Here is a 19,033-nt window from a genome sequence, read left to right as displayed (position 1 = left end):
ACATTTATTCTTAATTTCATTGGATATTCTCTCCTTTCGAGTTTGACACTTAAAAACTGAAATTCTGATTTAAGTTTTCCCTAATTTCTGAACCAGGCAAAATTCAGTTATCCCTTTAAATTTTGGGTCGTTTTCCAGTTAAGCAGCGAGAGAGAGAGAGAATATAAATGATAATTTTAAAAACAGAATACAAATACTAAAAGGAAAAGTATACAAAGAATAGCAATAAATTTAGCAGCCATGGCCACATTTTCACATCCACATCTGATAGGTAGTGTTTTGGGTTTGAGCAAGAGAAATCACCGTACGATTTGTTAAAGAGCAGCGGATCATACATAGTCTTTTATTACCAAAATTTACGGAGACCAATGTTAAAAAACGAAGAATCAGGTGCATACTCACCAATCGTCAGATCTCAGAATACACGACTGGAAAATGGAGAATCATAAAAAAAAAAAGAAAAAAACACCCCCAGCTTAAGAATCACCCGAGTCCATACACTGAACCAGACGGTTCACAGTGTACTGCCCAGTTTGGGACCATCTAGAGTCGGGGAACCCCCTGATCAGAGCTGACTCGGGCAATTCGCTTTATGCATAAGATGCCACTTACACAGCATACTTCTTTATAAGAATTCTCCAAGTCTGTTGTTTCATGCATGCTTTGTCTCAAAGAGCTTATTAATACATTGCAGGCCAAAAATGAGGCCAATTTAACATTTACACCAACAAATGGCATTAATCTGTGGATCCAAATTGACCATGAATTATAACAAATTGACTACTATAAACACAACTACATACACAAACATCGCTAAAATATGGTTGCACTGCATTATATTTTTAGCATCTTTCAAGTGGAGTGAAGTTTGGCAATCAGTGATCCAATAGTTTCTTGAGCTCTTTCTTGTTCACCTGTGTATTTGCCACCAGCATGAAAATTCAGTGAAAAAAATGAAAACAATGTGAACTTTAACAAAAGAAAGGGAAAAAAAATTAGAGAAGAGGACCATAAAACATACTACATGAAATATATTCTTTGCATACTGCATATAGTCTTGACCATCCATTATCAATGACTGATAATGTAGAATGGGCATCAGTACCTGAACAGTTCATCTCCACCATCCGTCAGTGAAAGCAGATAGTGGAGACCAACATTTAGCGCACAAACAATATATATAATACATGTAGTATGGTGAACCTCCCCATGAAACAAGGATATGGCAGTACGCATGTTGGAGGCAAGTGAGGAACTGTACCTTTCCCATTGCATTTCGGGGGAGCGACTCCCATAAAAGTAATCTAGTTGGTATCTGAGAGAATCAAAAGCCATGAACACATGTTACAAAAAGCACCTCTCTCTCTCTTCAAAAGCCATGAACACATGTTACAAAAAGCGCATCTCTCTCTTCAAAAGCCATGAACACATGTTACAAAAAGCACATCTCTCTCTCTCTCTCTCTCATCAAGCATACAAAGAGACATGTTTCCATGAGACATAAGAAGCATCAGGCATTTAGATAGAGCCCCTGTTTTTCAACTATTCAGAAATTACTGTCCAAATTCGAAGTACACTTCGAAGCAAGGAAGATTACTTCATCTGCCACCCTTCCATCGACTTTATTTTATAGAACACATATTACAAGAAACAAAATTAAAATTCAAAACAGAATAAAAAAAAACAAAGAAAAATAAATCATGGACAAACCTTATAAGGAGCAAGCTTTTCTTTAGCCCAAGTCTGAAGCTGTTCAAGGGTCATAACAGGTCGAGATTCTTCATCAGCTTTTGCCTTTGCACCAGCTTCAGGTACAATAATGGCACAAACAACTTCCCCGTAATCTTGATCCGGTAAACCCAGTATGCAGCACTCAGCCACATCCGGATGCTGAAAATACCAAACTTTCAGTGGTAAATCTCAATAATAAGCCAGCAAAGGCAAAGTATATACTATTGTCCAAAGGACAACATAAAAACTGCAACTCATGGGATCGTATGACCATTTGATGAGATGATGGATGGGTATGAAGAGCGTGGGACCACCTTTGGGGTCTCTCTCTCTCTCTCTCTCTCTCTCTCTAGCATATTCGTACAGATAAGTTTTCTTCCAGATTCCCGCTCTTTACAGGTTACAATTCATATACTTCATATCTACCATATGATCATAGTGTTACTCTCACGAAATACACACAAATGATATTCTTAACATATCAATTGACTCGAACTAAACTTGGTGATGGAAGGACTCAAATCTCCCTCCCTCATACATTATTTAAAAAGATCTATTGGACATTCCTTAAAAAGAGAAATCACTCCATCACATGTCTCTAATCAGTATTACACATTAGAGAAGAAAGCTCTAGGGTTCCTCAAGAGAAATGTTGGCTCCACATCCACCCTCATATTAGGAAACAACGAAAAAGTACTTGCCCCTAATATTGCTGCTTCGATGTCCAATGCTGATAGTTTATATCCACCAACTTTCAGGATATCAGCACTTGTACCTACGTCATCAGGCAAAAAATGTTATTTACCACAATCTAACCTCGAGACACATGAAAAAAGTGCAAATGATCAAAGAAATAAGTAATTACTGTAGAAACTCTCAAGGCAGATTGATACAAAAACTGAAACTTTGTGGCATGAGAAAGGTATTGTTTTACTAGTATCAGCTTCTCGACTGCCTAATCTAGGAAGAACTGTCACAAAAAATGTAAACCTCACAGAAAGCTTTATCTTCCAGTTTCAATTAATCTTTGATAGACTAAGTTCACCAATTTGACCATCTAATCTCTTTTTTTAAACATGAAATACCAGTTTTACAAAAAAAACATACAGGTAAAGGGCAAAAATTCCAAAGTAATTAGGAAACAGGGCCATTGTTTAGGAGGCCAAATCAACACCATACTAGTGTATCTTATTTTATATTACCAAAATCATACACTTTAAAGCACAAATTCCACTTACGGCCCAAAATTATGTAGTATCCATCGTCATCTATTGTAACTGAGTCTCCAGTCTTGAAAAAACCATCCACAAATGATTCCTTGGTTACCTAAAATAATTGGCAGATGAGAACCAACAAGTATGCAACTTAGGCAAAGCTGTCAAGGTCAAGGTTTACCTAAGCATATAGAAGTAAATGTGGTATCCTTTTTTTTTTTTGGAGAATGAATGTGGTATCTTAAGTTATGCTTCATCTTTCAATCTCTATGCTTTTGAAGGCTCATCACCATAGTTAGCAAGTCCCCGTTTAAAACACAATTTTTTCAAAAAATCTCCGATTTTTTTAAATCCATTAAGATCTCCGAGTTTTTCAAAATATTTTCAAAAAACTGCATTTTTTTAATAGTACCCATATAAATCTGCATTTTATCTTTTTTCAAAAAAAATTTCAAAAAAATTCCTCCCTCTAACTTTATTCATTAACTTGATATTATTGAAATTTGGTTTAAAGATAAGTACATTAACAATGGGAGTAAATTAAGAATCTTGATTCAATAAAAAATTCCATTAAATGTTTCACCAATGAGTTCCCTTAAAAAAGTGCACGAAAAAATACAAGCAATATATTCCCCCCCAAAAAAAGTAACTAAAACAATCGCATATCTCAAAATAATAGTTAGAATTAGAAGAAGAGTAACCCAACGAAAAATCTACTTTTTTGCTTTAAACCCAAAATGTCCTTTTACAGAACAAGAACGATATTCGATGATACTAAAGATTTAGGCAGCTAGGAATTCAGTGCGATATTCAAATTGGCTTAAGCATTTTGTTTTTTATGCATAGAGAAGTTTAATTAATTTTATATTTTATTTTTATTTTTTATTTCATTGGTGTATAAAACATAATCTTTTGGATGGACCACTATTTTACATATTTGGGTCTTCGTGTTTTTCCTAATTAACTACAATCTTATATTGAGGGAGTTTTTTTATTTTATTTTTTGAAAAATAATCTTATGCCTTGGTTTACAGTTCTTGTTATTTGCAAATTAGTTATTGTGTTTAGTATTGTTGTTGCTATTTCATTTTATGCTCCCAATAAATCTATGATATATTTTGTGCTGTGACAATAGAGTAAGCATTGTTGCTGGATTTATTGAACTTTCAACAAAACATTGTCAAGTATTTCTCTAATGACACTAGTAAGGCGATAAAAGTAGTGTTTAACAGCTTTAATATATCTATACAATAGCTGCAAATCATAATCCTATATTGTGTCATCTTTACATATCCGATTTTTTTAACTACATTTTTTAACCAAATCTGAAATATTCACAATTCTATAACTTACCTTATTTTTTGACGATCCATATTTTTGAACCGATTTTTTCCTCCAACTTTTTTAAATAAAACCGATTTATCGCAGATATTTTGGTCTGTCAATATTTTATTATTCCCCGACTTGCTAACTATGCTCAACACATGCAACTTACAAAAACCAGAACAGCTAAGAAGGGTAGGTGTAGGATTATAATTGAGTATTTTCCACAGTATACAGTAGTTGAGATTCCTTTGTAACCCATTAGCAAAGATCTAAGTTACATCCCAAAACAACTGAAGGCTCTAACCCTACAGTTGGAATATCTAATTCCAATTAGGAAGTTATTTGCCTGTCATATGGCAAATAGATAATGTTTTATCTCGAAAAATAATTCAATCGGATATTAAATTAAAGGAACACCTAACTACTATACCTTTACAGAACCACTTTTACAATAATTTATAAACTAGTTGTGCACTCTTACTTCACTCACAGTAGAGTACGAAGAGGCATTATTTTCATAATGGTCATCATCATCATTCTATTTGAATTCCACCATATCTTTAGGTAACCAATACCTTGTTATTATCTCATCAACTGGTAACCATCACAGATTTCCTATAAGTTAGAGAGTCCAAATTTAGTAATTTTTTAAGTGTTTCACGAATCGGTCGAGTACAATGGGTTAGTCTATACCGAGGCAATTATAATTATGCAACTCGCCTAGATTTAAAACTTGGGGGGGGGGGGGGGAACAGGAAAACATATTTTTTGTTCCAAATCACTATAATATGATTTAGAAATATATTGTTATATGATTTTTATGGTTCTTATGATGATTTGGATACTTTTCTAGCTACATGAACCTTTTTTTTTCTTTTACTCTTTTTTATTTTTCTAAAATGTTTCAAGGTATTAATCAAAATTTTCAATAATCCACATTTTATATACTCTGGCATCTTCTATAAGTGTTTAATGGTTCTTTTACTTACTTTCGATTTTGCTATTTTTATCATTTTAAAAAAAAATTAACTTTTTTTTTTTTTGAGTTAGTGGGAAAATTTTATCCCTATACAGGACTCAGCCGTGTCCAATTGAAGTTGGCCGAGTTACTTGGCTCAGGCTAAGGCCGAGTCCGAGGCCCGAGCAAAGTCGGCCCAAGCCAAGTTTAAAACATTAATGTTTTAGCATAACTAAGTCTGAATATCATTATTCCTCATGAAACACATTAAAAAATTGGTATGAGATAAATATCCATAATAATAGGACAAGAAATTGGATCATAAATTGCATTTCTACTCAAAGGGAAGTAGAAAGAACCTCAGGCTTATTCCAGTACTCCTTGAAAAGTGAGGGACTTTTAACAGCAAGCTCACCCTCAGCCGTAGCAGCATTTTCGCTCCCTTCCTCTGCAAGAATTTTGACCTATAAACAGTCACAAGATATTGTCATAAACAAAACTATAAATAATAATATACATAGAAGTTAAAAATGGACATCCGTACATCTCTTCTAAAAGAATTTGAATTAACCTGCACATAAGGGAGTGGTTTGCCAACAGTGCCACCTTTTCGCGCGCTTCTGTAAGGGTTTGATAAAGCCATGCCAAACTGTATATTATCACACATACGATAACTAATTAAAGATTTAAGAGTTACAAAGGTAAAAAACACTTAAAATAATATGAAAACAAAAAGAGATAAACATGATATAAGAATATAAACCGCAAAGATATCAAAATGTACACTACATAAATGCCGAAGAGGAAGCATGACCTACCTCAGTCATTCCGTAGCGTTCCAAAAGGCAATGACCAGTTACATTTTCCCATTGTTTCATCACAGGCAAAGGAAGTGCTGAGGAACCACACATCTGAAAAGGTCATTTGGACCAAATGATAACTATATAGCAAGCCAATTCAACCATATAAACATTTAGGAGGCAAAAGGAACTACTTGATTTATCTTGACAAGAGAAAATCACAAAGAATTAAATCAACACATTTGAGTGTAATGAATAACAGAACCACTGCCATCTTTTGTAGGAATGATGATAAAAAACAACTCAGACTATTTGAATACGACTACTGAACCAACACCATAATAACGCGTCACTTCAGTTGATTCTAGTCATTCTTTTTTAAAAAAATTTCACAGTCAGAAAATAAGCTCAGAAACAGAACAATGAGAAAGGTTGAAGGAGTACGTAAGTCAATACATAAATAGATAAGTGATGTGAAGCTGAGAACGAACAAATTTAGTAGGGATGATCAATCTCATCTGATATTTCTAATTATTTTTTTCTTCAAAAGAAGATAAAAGTCTATTAAGAGGTATTCATAAACTGCAAGCACAATGCACCCCAAAGTTTAGGCCACAGATATAACACCCCAGTTGGCCAAAAATTCATTGGCAAGGCATGTTAGGAATTGGGCTAGGATTGATAGTACAGTTGCTGACGATTGCAATGCTACACTCCATACAGAACTATCCCGTCTCCCCCCCCACCCCCAACCACCCAACAAAATTAAAGTAAAAAAATAAAAAATAAAAACAAAAAAGAGAGGATAAGAGACATGCCACTCGCAAGAGATCAAGCCACCAAACCTGAGCACCAATTGATGGTTCATGGATTTGCTTCTAAATCCAAAGTCAGTTAATATGGCCCTAAGTCCTCTATCCCCTTAAAAGAGTGGATGAAGTTGGTACTTATGAATGCAACGCACAAGCCATCACACAAATAACGCCAACTTCATCCATATCACTTGGCAAGCTATAAAAAGATCAGCTACCAAGAAAGGGCACAAAGGAAACAAGGCACACTGATGTCCGACAAAAGAACTCCAATTAATGGGGACTTCAAATCAAACAATTCTCATGACAAAACTGTAAAAGAAAATGTTGCATGAAGCATCGCATTTGATGAACATAGAGATAGGGGCATAAATTAGTACTTCATACATATTTATGGAGTTTATGAGAAACAGTGGATGAAACAAGGTTTCAAACAACGGCCCGCCAGAGCCTAGGCACCCAAGACACCTCTGACCGCACGCTTAGACCTGGGCGCCCCATTCTGGGGGGATGTACCTGGGCACCTACTCAGGGACGTGGGCCTTTTTTCGATTTTTAAAGATGCCCAAAAAGGCAAAGAGGGTAATTTTGACCCCTTAAATAGGTCATGGGGGTTATTTTCAACCCCTAAAGTTAAAAGAACACTTCCATAAGCCCTCAATCTTTTAGACATTTGGATGTTAGACTTTTCGCCTTTTTAGACTATTTTGTTGTTTGGTTTTATGCTTTTGTAAGTTTGTTGAAGACTTGGAGAGTTGGAGACTTGGAGTACATGTTATTATGGAATATGGAGAGTTGGATACTATTACTAATACATAGCATATAAGACTTTTAAATTTTGTATGGTTTCAATTTTGAAATTTTGAACAAGTGTATCCTCAACATGAGATATGCCATATGCTTGTATATAAAAATGTATGTTATAATATTTTCAAATGCAATAAATTACGAAATTGACACAAAATAGCATATATGCGTTGAGACAACACATCTATAAATATATCTAAAGAATTTGTACTGCAGGGCGTCTGACGTTCTGGGCACTGCCTGGGTGCTGAGTGCCAGGCCGGCCGCCTAGCATTTTTTGAAACCTTGGCATGAACCAAAATGCAGGGAATATTGCATTCCAATGTAATACTCCAACAAATAAATAAAGAGGACATATGTTTTATGCAGTGAAATTCTAATTACTTATTCCTAAATTGTAGAAATGAATTTCAAAAGGCATCTTGCTATAAGCCTATAGGCATTAGTCTTTACGGGAAAATGAGAACACATATCCCACAAAAAGCAACTTATCATACTAGAAATATTGCAAAAAGTAATGTAAGAGAGAAATTGTCGAATTTTACCATATGACTAGAAATGAATTTCAAAAGGAATCTTGCCCTAAGAAATAAGCCTATGTTACATGAATACGAGAAAATATATACCACAAAATGTAAGGGAGAACTTGTAGACTTTTACCATGAGTCGTAACTGGCGTGCAGCATATGCAGATGCAGCTTGTGATTCAGCATCCATCCCTCCATATCCTTGTACTAATCTAGTATACATCGTTGGAACCTAAAAAAGAAAAATATCATTCAAACATGAGGAGTGAAAACTGCAACAGTCATAGGATTAAGATAAGCATCATCAAAACCAAGAAAATGTTTCATTATAAGAAGAGAGATGTTTCCATTAGATTGTCATCTTACCCAAAAACAATGCAGGGATGGTGGTTACTCGATAAGAAGGAAAAGAACCCGTTACTTACATTAAACAAGTAGAGTGAGGCAGGGGACAAACTACCTCAAAATATATTCAAGTTTGTTATCAAAGCCATTTATATCATAATGATAAATCATAACAATAAAAGTAATGATGATGATGACGATGATGATGATAAACTTGATTTCGAAGCTATTAGTAGTCATTCAGGCCTACCCTCATACGTAAGAACATCAGAATTTTTCCAGTAGCTGCTTGGATATGGTGCAATTCACCGATGCAAATGATCAACTAAATTCCCAACCAAGATAGACTCTATTGAAATTAGAACATAAACTTTCCAAAGACCTAGCAAAAGATAGACTCAACAGATCTAATCTTTTGAAATTAATCAAACTCAATCCTCTCCCAAAAAAAATGTACTTTAAAAAAAAAGGCCTTTATCAACTAACCAAAAAAAACCATACTAATCCTATTTCTAAAAATTAGAAGCACACTCATAAAAATAATAACAATAATAATAATAATTAAGTCCACAAAAAATTGAGAAGAATAAAAAAGTACTGAATCCATCTGATCTTGATCTGCATCATCTAGTCAATAGTTAATGCTCAACCATCAACTAAATCCTATCAGGACTCAAGTTACAAATAAAATTATGCCAGTAAACAATAGAAATAGGAGACTTCAATCATGAAGACCCACATGCAGATAATTTGCAGACACCACTTACTCCTGTAAACACAGTGATAGCATCATCAGCTTTACTTCCATCTCTTGGGTATGATTCTCGCCATCTCTGCCAGATCCCTCTTACAGTAAACTTCGGCAGGAACTCAACCTTCAAAGGCACCAGGTACAAATATTATTCCATTGCACCCAGAACATAATCCCGACATCTCAGAAAAGCCTTACTAAGAGAGATTAAATGAATTCATAACCAAAAGAGTTCTCACGAAAAGAAACAACTGTGAAGGGAGAGAAAGTAATTACCGCAGCTCCTGCATAAAGAGGGGCAAGCAAAGCATTGAAAAGACCATGCACATGTAGCATAGAGAGTCAAGGTTGGTTCAGCAGAGTGAATGGCACATTCAGGGAACAGGTAGTCCATTACAACTTTCAAATATTTGCCAAATTAATAAAGTTTAGTTTGAATTTGTAACAAATCTCAAATGATGGATATGATGTAGTGGTAAGCAGTGCAAAAATTGATCAGCAGATGAATACTCCCATGCCTCTGTCAAAATTTGGACCTGCACATGAGAAAGTGAAATCATTGGAGTGTAAAGCTAAACTATTGACTAGGAAAATAGAATTATGTATTGATGAAGCAGAGGTTAAGAAAGTAACCATACTACAAGTGATTTTGAAGATCTAATGATGCCTGAATAAGTCATCAATTTACTTAAGCACTATTTCTAACTAGAGGAATAAATTGTAGAGGAATCAAATGCAAGCTCTCCCATACAGTTCATAAGAACGATGCAGACTTTAGGTATCATGACATGTCAAACGTATATTGATTAGTAACTAGTGTAAATTGCAAAACTTGTTCCAATTTATTCATTACACTTGCTTAGATGATCTAGAACTTTAACCAAGAATTAAAGCTGGTGTATGTCTCTATTTAGTAAAAGGGAAAACTTACTATACTTCCCCACCCATGTATATTTTTCCTACATCCCTCATCTCCCAACTGTCTGATTTGAATGGATGGCTGAGATGACCCCAATCCCAAAGTCACACCTATACACTATTTTTTTTTTAATTTTTCTACAGAACATTTGGATACTAAATTTGGGGCGTCCACTTCTCTCTTAACCTCCCACCTGCAAAACATTTTTAAAAATATATTCTTAATAAAATAAAATACTATTAAGAATAAAATAACCAAAATACCCCTGAAAGTTTCAACGGTCTTTTGGTTATTTTATTTTTTAAAATATTATTTTAATATTTTTTAGGTGCGCCCCACTAAGATGATGACACGTACCAAATTTCATATTCATATGATTTGTAGAACAAAAGTTAAGAATAAAATACTCTAAGATGTCAGATTTAGATCAAACGGCCAGTAGCTCACTTGTGACATTATGGCTGAAGCCATCCGTTCAAAATCGGAGGGCTGGGAGATGGGGATGTAGGAAAAACATATATGGGTGGGGAAGTATATTAAGTTTTCCCTTAGTTAAAAACTTCGGGCCACATCGCCAAACCAACTCCCTGTTATGCAACTACATTATGTTTCATTCTTTTCTTTAATAACCTCTAAAATCAGAAACACCAAATGTTTAAAATCATAATTTTTTTGTGAGCTAAGGATAGCAATCCTCTATATGCCATGTTAACTTCCACCCTATGTTATAAGTGCATGGCCCCAAGCGTTATCATCTAACACACATACATGTGTTAGAAATGCCAACCCCCTGAAATTGGCCTTTTAGACATGACACTTCCATACATTATTTAGGGGGTGAGTGGCACTGTTACCTAGGCACCAACACATGTCTAAGTATCTAGTGTGTCACACAAAAATTGGAGTACAGCAAGACACGTCCATGCATATGCATAATTTATAATATAAAATAGTTATAAATATAATTTTGATACTTTATCTACAAACTTGATCCCGCCCCTTTTGTAGGAAGGTAAGCACTTCGAACCTCAAAAGTGACACCCTTTGTTATTGTACCCTTTGTATTATATAACAAAAGTTTTAGTATTACATTCACTACCACATGGTCTACCATAAGGGGTCGTGAGTTCCAATCCTGAGGCTCAACCAACAACAGTTTTCTTTAAGACGTATCTTGAGGTGTCGACATGTGACATCAGACACATTATGCCGTGCCTGGGTAACATTGGTGGGGACAAAAAGACTTTCATGGTAAAATTTCAGCATTAAAAGTCATGTAGAAGTGGCTACTTTTTTAAGTACTTGTTTAAGTGTTAGACATGCATATCTTGTCCTTAGAGTGTTGACAGGTGGCTGTAACAGCCCTGGACATGTGTTCATGTTGCATAGCTTTCAACAGCTCTGCAAATAACTATTACTTATAAGAATACATAATATAGTTCTCAGAACAAGAGAAAAGATGAATGACTGGTAAGATTGTAAAATAAGATCAGTATATTGATAAAGTCAAATTCCAAAACCATCTTCATTTCATTTCTTTACTTTCACACTATTCCTCTCTGTTTCTTTCCATGTTTTTTAAATATTTCCCTAAAAAATTTTCACTCATTGGCATCGAACATATGTTCCTGGAACTACTTATTGACTAAAAAAACCTAACATAAGAATACTCATCCATAAATTTATGCTTGTCAATGTGTAAGCAATTGATGATGATGAAAATAGGAAAAAAATGTGCATACAGATCTTAACAAACATATTTAGGAATCCTAACGAACATATTACATACTACATAAATTCCACATATTAAGAGTCAATTCATAACATTTGATGGCATCGAACCAACATTACCTGCGCTTTAATTCCATCATGCGTGTGAACAACACCCTTAGGCCTGCCTGTTGTGCCACTTGTATAGACAATCAATGCAGGGTCATCTCCTACACATCCAAAATAGCCCTCATAGTCCTCAGGTGCCCAACAAAGGCCACCACTTCTTTTTTTCCCTCTTTTGATAAGTGAGAAACATAAATTCGTCAAAAAGAATCTCACCTTTTGCAGCTTTTGTTTTCTTCAAATGGTCCCACAGGGCAGTGAGGCTACCCACTTCTACTGCTCCAGAGGCCTCATGGACCCCACTATCTGATGAATTACTCGGAACACAGGGGATGAGAGAATAATGTGCAGAACACTTAGAAGCAACATTCTCCATAAGCTCTCCGTGATCTTCAGTGCTTAGAAGGACAGAAACATCCTACATATCAAAGATTTATAGAACTTTCTTTGTGGTCATTACATGGCATGGTGTTCTGTTATGCTTCTGGCTCTTACTTATTCAATGCTATGGATAGTAGGAAACACAAGTGCAATTAATCAAGAAACCCATAAAAGATCTCCCAAATCTGTATCATAGTTATCTAGGTTCTGAAACAAGCCCCTAATCTATTTGACATGACATGAGTTGATACAGATTGAGATAGTCCTATATCACCCTTCCACCAAATTATATTCTAGTAAAAAAATGTCATTTCAAAAATAACTGATCAGTCACCTATATTTCTGGATTATAAGTATTCACAGCCCCAAGTTAACAGTCAATAGATTGCCACTAACATCATCTTTTGAAAATAGAAGTTGGAGAAAGAACAATGCATGTATTCCTAAATAGGAATTTATTTCATATCCATCCACAGATGTCATTCAGATAATTAACAAGCTCATTTCAGAAACTATTCATTATGAATTTTGAGACCATTCATGTATTTTCGCTTAAGTTCCTAAAACCTGAAAATGTGCGAGGAATACAGAACAAACCGAGTCATTCATCACATGAAAGAGTTCAGCTTCTGGGTAGCTAAGCGCAAGGGGAACAGCCACTCCACCTCCAAGCCAGGTCCCCAACATACTTGCGACAAATTCGGCAGAGGGTTTTGCCACGATACCTACTCGTGCTCCATCAAGATATCCTTTTCCTTGAGCAACTTGCATTGACTGAAATGATTTTTCAGTAGTTGTTACTTTCAATGCCTAAATGAAGGCACAATGTGCCAATCAGTTTCGTTTATGGCAGAACAAACTATTTGTGACTTGTAAGCAATGAAATGAGGTAATACTGATCATGCAATCATCAGAGGCCTAACAATCTCCAAACATGAACCATAAACCCTTTTTTTTTTTGATAAAGTAAAATGAACCATAAACTTAATTCTTCTCTCAGGAAAAAGTGGATATATCAGAACATTACCAGCACACCTGGAAAGATTATATAGGTAATGCACAAACTTGAAATATCAGGACAGTACCTGAACTTGTTTACTTATGTATGACTCCCTATTGTTCTCACTTACTTCTTGAAAATTAGACCCCAGTTAACGAGGTCATGAAATGATTAACAATTCCGGGTACCATCTTGGTATTTCAAGTTTGGAGATCACCTGCAAGACCTATGTGCATTTTCTAGGTACTTTTCTGATACTTCTCCAGAAAATTGAGCAAATGAAGTTTCTATATAATGAAGGTAATCAATGCAGATCCTATAAAAGCAAAAAGAAAGTATCATTCATTAGAGAATATCTCGAGGCTGTTGAGGCGAAGAATCCAAAGTGAGGTACTACCTAAAGATTGAATGCTTCCATTCAATCTTAGGACAATTTTTTTCCAAGGCACATATAAAGCATGACATGAAAGTTTCTTTTCTCAAGTTTAGTCTCTACGTTTAGGATGTTATACTCCCACGGCCGTATAAATGAGTGCATACATAAGTTTACCCCCACTTCTAAATTTTCCAAAAGATGTAGTTCCGGTGTCGGAAACCATAAGATGGCTTGAAAAACCACGTTCAAACCTAATTATGAAATTTAAAATTCTAAATATTTTGCAGATCGAGCAAGTAAAAATTTATTACATAAAAGATATACTCTTCATAGAATTCATGCAGTGCCCAAATCAAACTTACCTGTAATAAGTTGGATATCTGCCAAGCTGAAGAGAAGAGTTGACCATAACTATGACTTCTCTTTTCAAATCGCACAGCAATTCTTTCATGTGCCACAGATGTTAGGTGTGTAGTTGCTTTTATCATATCCATGGGTGTATCATACAACGATGCTGAAGTATCAGCAAAAATGGGTGTATCAGAAAAAATGACACAAATTACTGTAAAATAAAAATATAAATTCAGAATGCTTATTCAGACAAATCAGATCCTTTGGACATCAGATTTTACAAGCCTTTAAAGGAATTCCTGGACCCAGACTGATAAAAACAACATAAATTTGGGATGATGTCCATCAAAACATAGAAGGCACACAATTCCATTGGAGTATTTTATCAAAGGTTTCAACTGGCCCCAATACTCCATAAAGTCTGAAGCAATGACATTTATTAATTCCAAAACACATAAAGGTCTACCATAAGATTCAGCTACTTTTTGGTTATGTATCTTATAAGTGAGCATGAGGGTATGCAACATTTGATAACCCATTGCGAGAATTAGTCAGAGCGCTAGGCCTTCCATGTTGTACAGATTAAGTCCATAAGCCAACTTTTGTTTCAAGGACTCGCCGAGCTTTTCAAGAAGAATACACTAGTGCTTAATCCACCAATAGTGCATATACCCTGATTACCATACAGTCCTTAAGGTGAAGTTAATCATATAATCATTGAAACTAGTTTTGCAAGAAAGGAAGTAGAAAATTTACTTCCATTGCACATTAGATAGAAAATATTAGCAGAACCACAAAGCTGCCTCATTTTGTGGCCAAGAATGATTCGCAAATGTTTCCGCACCAAAGGCACTGGTAAAGGGAAGTGTCAAATATCAGCTTGGAATCACTCATCTTCATTCTCCTGATAAGGTGATGCATAGATATAATTCATTTTGGCTTTCGTCATTATTATTTTCTTGTGTATTCTACTGTTAGATTTCTCCATGATATGTTTTGCCGTCCACAAAGTTCACTAAAGGATAAATATAATTTGTATTCCTGTAAGAAACAATAAGAATCAATGCCAAAAGTATTCATCACCCAGACTTTTAGTTATCTGGTTTTGGAGCCTGTACGTCAGACTTCACATGATATCCAAAAATTAAATACTAAACTCAGAGTGTGGGAAAGTTATTTAATCATTAGATTTGAAAATCCTCTAAACTGAGCAAAAAACATCTGATAGACTGGGAAAATTCATATTGCTACAAGTGAAAATATGAAGCACTCACAATTATGGACATTTTCTGCAATAGTAATGGGGTGAATTCTCTTCTTTTTTTTATCCATGAAGGGGCAAATTCAAATTTATTCTCTTTTCTTCGATGAATAAATATTGGTTTTCTCTTAAATAACTTTCATTGAAATGCAAAGAGCTTACACATACAGGTACTTGAATTAAAATTCTCAGCAGATCCCCAAGGGACGTTACATTCGGTGTAAAGACAGAATTAACTCTTTTATTGTACAACTTAAGAAATAATATCCAATCTTATCTACAAATTCTTCACTTTCCTTTATTAAGATATTTTCTCCCTGCATTCCCAATCAAAACTGTGATTCACCTTATAAATGAACTTTTCATCTTTCCGCAAAGCCCAGAAAATCAAACAAAAAATCCCAACCATCTGAACCAGAAGGCCATCTAGAACAGCTGGTGCTCATAATTTACAACTTTTTCTTAAATTTTTTTTTGATAAAATTTTTTCTTAATTGTTTTATGTAATGGAATCAAGAATTTTAGGATTGAAGTCAAGAGGATGCATATACAGTCAAATTCAGCCACAAATTTCCCAGTTATCTCAACCAGAATCAGTTTTGCAATTGTTTGAAACAAGACTTCACAAACTGGAATCCCATCTTAGTTCAGGAAAACCAATTTCAAATTCCTTTCTTTGCTTTAATCAGAAATCATATCAAATTACAAACAGCAAATGAGCTTCTCAACCAACAAACCTTTTGAGCAAAATTACTTGTTCCTCTCTCCTCAAATACTACTTAATACAGTGAGACCAGCAAGCACCCAAGTAGTTTTTCTTTTTCTTTTTGAAACGGCAGGCCCAACTTCAATAAGATACTGAGATGTTCTTAAAATATTGGGATAAATGATCTTGAGAGGCATGATTTTATAACTGTAAAATCGCTGTAATTTGAGGCTTACACAGTCTAAAGAGAAGTCGAGATAAACTTATGGTTATATGATAGAAAATGAACAAGAGAATTCTCAGTAAAAATAGCTTACATCAAAGGAAAAAAACTATCGGCAAAAGAAAAAAGGAAAAGCTTACAGAAAATAAAAATAAAAAAAAGAACAAGAACAAAAAGCTTGCAATAAGAAAAGGAAGGAACAAAAGCTCACCAGAGGAGAAACAGGCTTTAGAATAGGAGCGTAAAGACCGTGAAGGTAGCCTGTAAATCAAGTAAATTCTCCCCAATTTCGCATAACTTGTGAGATTGCAGACAATCGGCATGGATATAAGCCGAAAGTTACGTCACTTTTGGAGTTTTAAGTGAGAACATGGGGTCCCATCAATGGCCGACCCTCTTCACCTGCCACCATTCAAAAGCAGTTAAAAAGTGGAACCATCAATGCCGCATCTTTTGTTAACAAGGTTGATATTTAAGCTCCGTCAAACTGTAAAATTACCATTTTGGGCACCATTTCAGCACTGTAGAACTGAAACAATGAGGTTTCCGGTAATGATTTGGCATATGTACATGAGTAAGATTAGGGGTTTGGACATTTTTTAAGATGACTAAGCGACTTTAAGATTGTGAAGCTATGAATTAAGGACTTGGGTTCCGATTAAGAAATTCAAAGAACTTACAAATACGGATTTTAGATGATGATTCAGTGACTGTAAAATGAGAAATTGAGGCTTCTGGATTATTATTCAAATACTCTAAAACTACGAAATTCTACAGTTTTGAATGCTAAATAAACGACCATATAACCGTAAAATCATGGTTCTTGATGCTGAATCAGCTGTTGTAAAAGTGTGAATTCAGGGTTATCGATGATCATTCAGCAACAGTCACACTGCGAAGTAAGGGTTTTATGGTTCACAGACTGTGAAACTGCAATAAATATAAATATACATATATTTATGGGTTTAATTAAAATATGTGAATAGAGTTTTTTATAAATAAAAAAAAAAAAAAACTCCGATTGGTGGCTTAACCCAAGCCACCAAAATCATTCCCACTCAAATTGAGTGGCTCCGGGTGAGTCACAAATCTCTTGACAACACTTTTTATTTATTTTTCTTATATCTAACACTTACAGAGCCCAATGGGAAAAGTTGATATAGGGCCTAGGCTCTAAACCATCAAATTAGAGCCTACCCCGAAACTTTCTCTAGAAGAGGTTGTTTTGATGTCGAAATATTGTCAAATTGATCATCTTGATATCAAGATACATGGACATTAGAAAGAAATAGATTTCAAGTTTTGAAAATAGTACATCTTGCGACGCATTTTTTAACTGTCAATTTTCAAGTTTTCATATATCTACTTGATTTATATTATTTTTTATATTTTAAATTTTATAACTAAAGATGAAAATATAATTTAAAGCTATCACAAAACTTTCCAGCGTTGAAACTATCTTTTATGAGACTGAAAATGGGCTTTAATTTGATTGTTTAGAGCCCCAGCTTTATACAAACTACACCCACTTAAAATAGGTGTGTTTTCTATATAAAGTTGCAACCTTAAACAAACCAATTAAGATACATCCAAATTTAATCATAATTTGAAATTTTGGTTAAAAAAATTTTAGGAGTATCTCAAAATTTATTTTTATATCTAATTATAAAATTATAAACTTCAAAAATAGTTAAAATCAAGTAGATCTATGAACATATGAAAATCTTGACAATGGACGGTCTAGATAATATATTGCAAGATGCGCTATTTATTGGACTCAAAATCTTTTTTTTTTTCCATATTCATACATCTCGATGTCAAGATAATCACTTAGAGGTTTTTTTAATATTAAAACAACCATTTTTTGATGCATTGTTTAGATGCATCTATAATTCTACATTTTAAGGTTGCAACTTTATATAATCTTATTCCATGTATAAAAGATAAAGAACGGCATTTTCTATAAGTCCATGTAGAAACGACCCACCTCTTAAAAATTTATTTTTGAGATAGATTTCTTACCTAATTTTTTAGGATATGTAATATCTAACATGGATATCATGCATATGAAAAAATAAAGAGATTTTTAAAATTATCAATAATAATTCTATTAAGAAGAAATGTTGACTATTCGTTTCAATTGTTTTACAATGGACCACTAATTTGCGTCCATCATTGAGATGGATGTTTTATACCTCGAGAACCGCAAATGTAGAAATATGGTCCCCCTACATGAAACAATTTTCCAAAGATAATAGTTTCTTTGTAGAAAATATCTTAAAAATTGAAATAAGAGATGGGGTTTCTATGAGTCAGCCAACTCATACTATAAATATGCAGGCATCATCTTAAACCATCTTAGAAATGGATTTTTAATCTAGATATTCATAATTTAGGTTAAGACGATCATGAACATGAAAAAAAAAACTGATATTTAAAATGTGATTTTTTTTGAAAAAAATTCTACACCGTATGAACATTGTGAGTTTTTTACAACGTCCATCTTAAAGATGGACGTTGGTGAGTCAGCGAGCTCTTGCAACCGCTGACTCATGAAGGACTTTTCCTAAAGTAGGTGAAAAAGATCATCAATATCAAAATAGAAAAGTTATATGAAGAAAAATAAGAGAAACAAAAACTACAATAATGTGTTCTTCTTTTTTCTATTAATGAAAAATTCGGGTAGCGGGCTTTCTCTCTCACTGACTT

General features: G+C 34.3%; 1 protein-coding gene across 3 annotated transcripts; it reads right to left on the bottom strand.

Annotated features, from left to right (window-relative positions):
• Positions 1-662: 662 nt before the first annotated feature.
• LOC18426654 (putative CoA ligase CCL8) lies at positions 663-16,653 on the bottom strand. Of its 3 annotated transcripts, none has more exons than XM_088866693.1 (17): positions 16,536-16,653; positions 14,146-14,297; positions 13,005-13,217; positions 12,243-12,444; positions 12,042-12,130; positions 9,739-9,807; positions 9,548-9,601; positions 9,288-9,395; positions 8,309-8,407; positions 6,048-6,140; positions 5,801-5,878; positions 5,589-5,693; positions 2,970-3,057; positions 2,433-2,506; positions 1,711-1,890; positions 1,262-1,315; positions 663-914 (listed from the first exon to the last, which is right to left on the bottom strand). In XM_088866693.1, exons 1-17 carry the CDS (start codon positions 16,645-16,647, stop codon positions 876-878), a joined length of 1,809 nt encoding a protein of 602 aa, XP_088722819.1. In that variant the 5' UTR covers positions 16,648-16,653; the 3' UTR covers positions 663-875. The 3 variants fall into 3 exon arrangements, 2 of the variants coding, with proteins under 2 accessions (XP_088722819.1, XP_088722820.1); XM_088866694.1 differs by having other exon boundaries at positions 13,005-13,181; XR_016055554.1 differs by lacking the exon at positions 2,970-3,057.
• Between the last annotated feature and the right edge of the window lie 2,380 nt (positions 16,654-19,033).

The sequence above is a fragment of the Amborella trichopoda genome, chromosome 5 (genome assembly GCF_054954075.1).
Source record: "Amborella trichopoda isolate Santa Cruz 75 chromosome 5, AtrichopodaSantaCruz75HAP2 v2.0, whole genome shotgun sequence".
In the NCBI taxonomy this organism is placed as follows: Eukaryota; Viridiplantae; Streptophyta; class Magnoliopsida; order Amborellales; family Amborellaceae; genus Amborella; species Amborella trichopoda.
The sequence above is the reverse complement of the archived record's forward strand: the minus strand, read 5'-3'. Positions and strand labels throughout refer to the sequence as shown.

Coding starts and splice junctions, on each gene's coding strand:
- LOC18426654 (XM_088866693.1), bottom strand. CDS start 16,647: ATGCCGATTGTCTGCAATCTCACAAGTTATGCGAAATTGGGGAGAATT. Junction 9,396..9,547: donor CTCTTTATGCAGGAGCTGCG/GTAATTACTTTC, acceptor GTGCCTTTGAAG/GTTGAGTTCCTGCCGAAGTT. Junction 5,879..6,047: donor AACGCTACGGAATGACTGAG/GTAGGTCATGCT, acceptor GATAATATACAG/TTTGGCATGGCTTTATCAAA.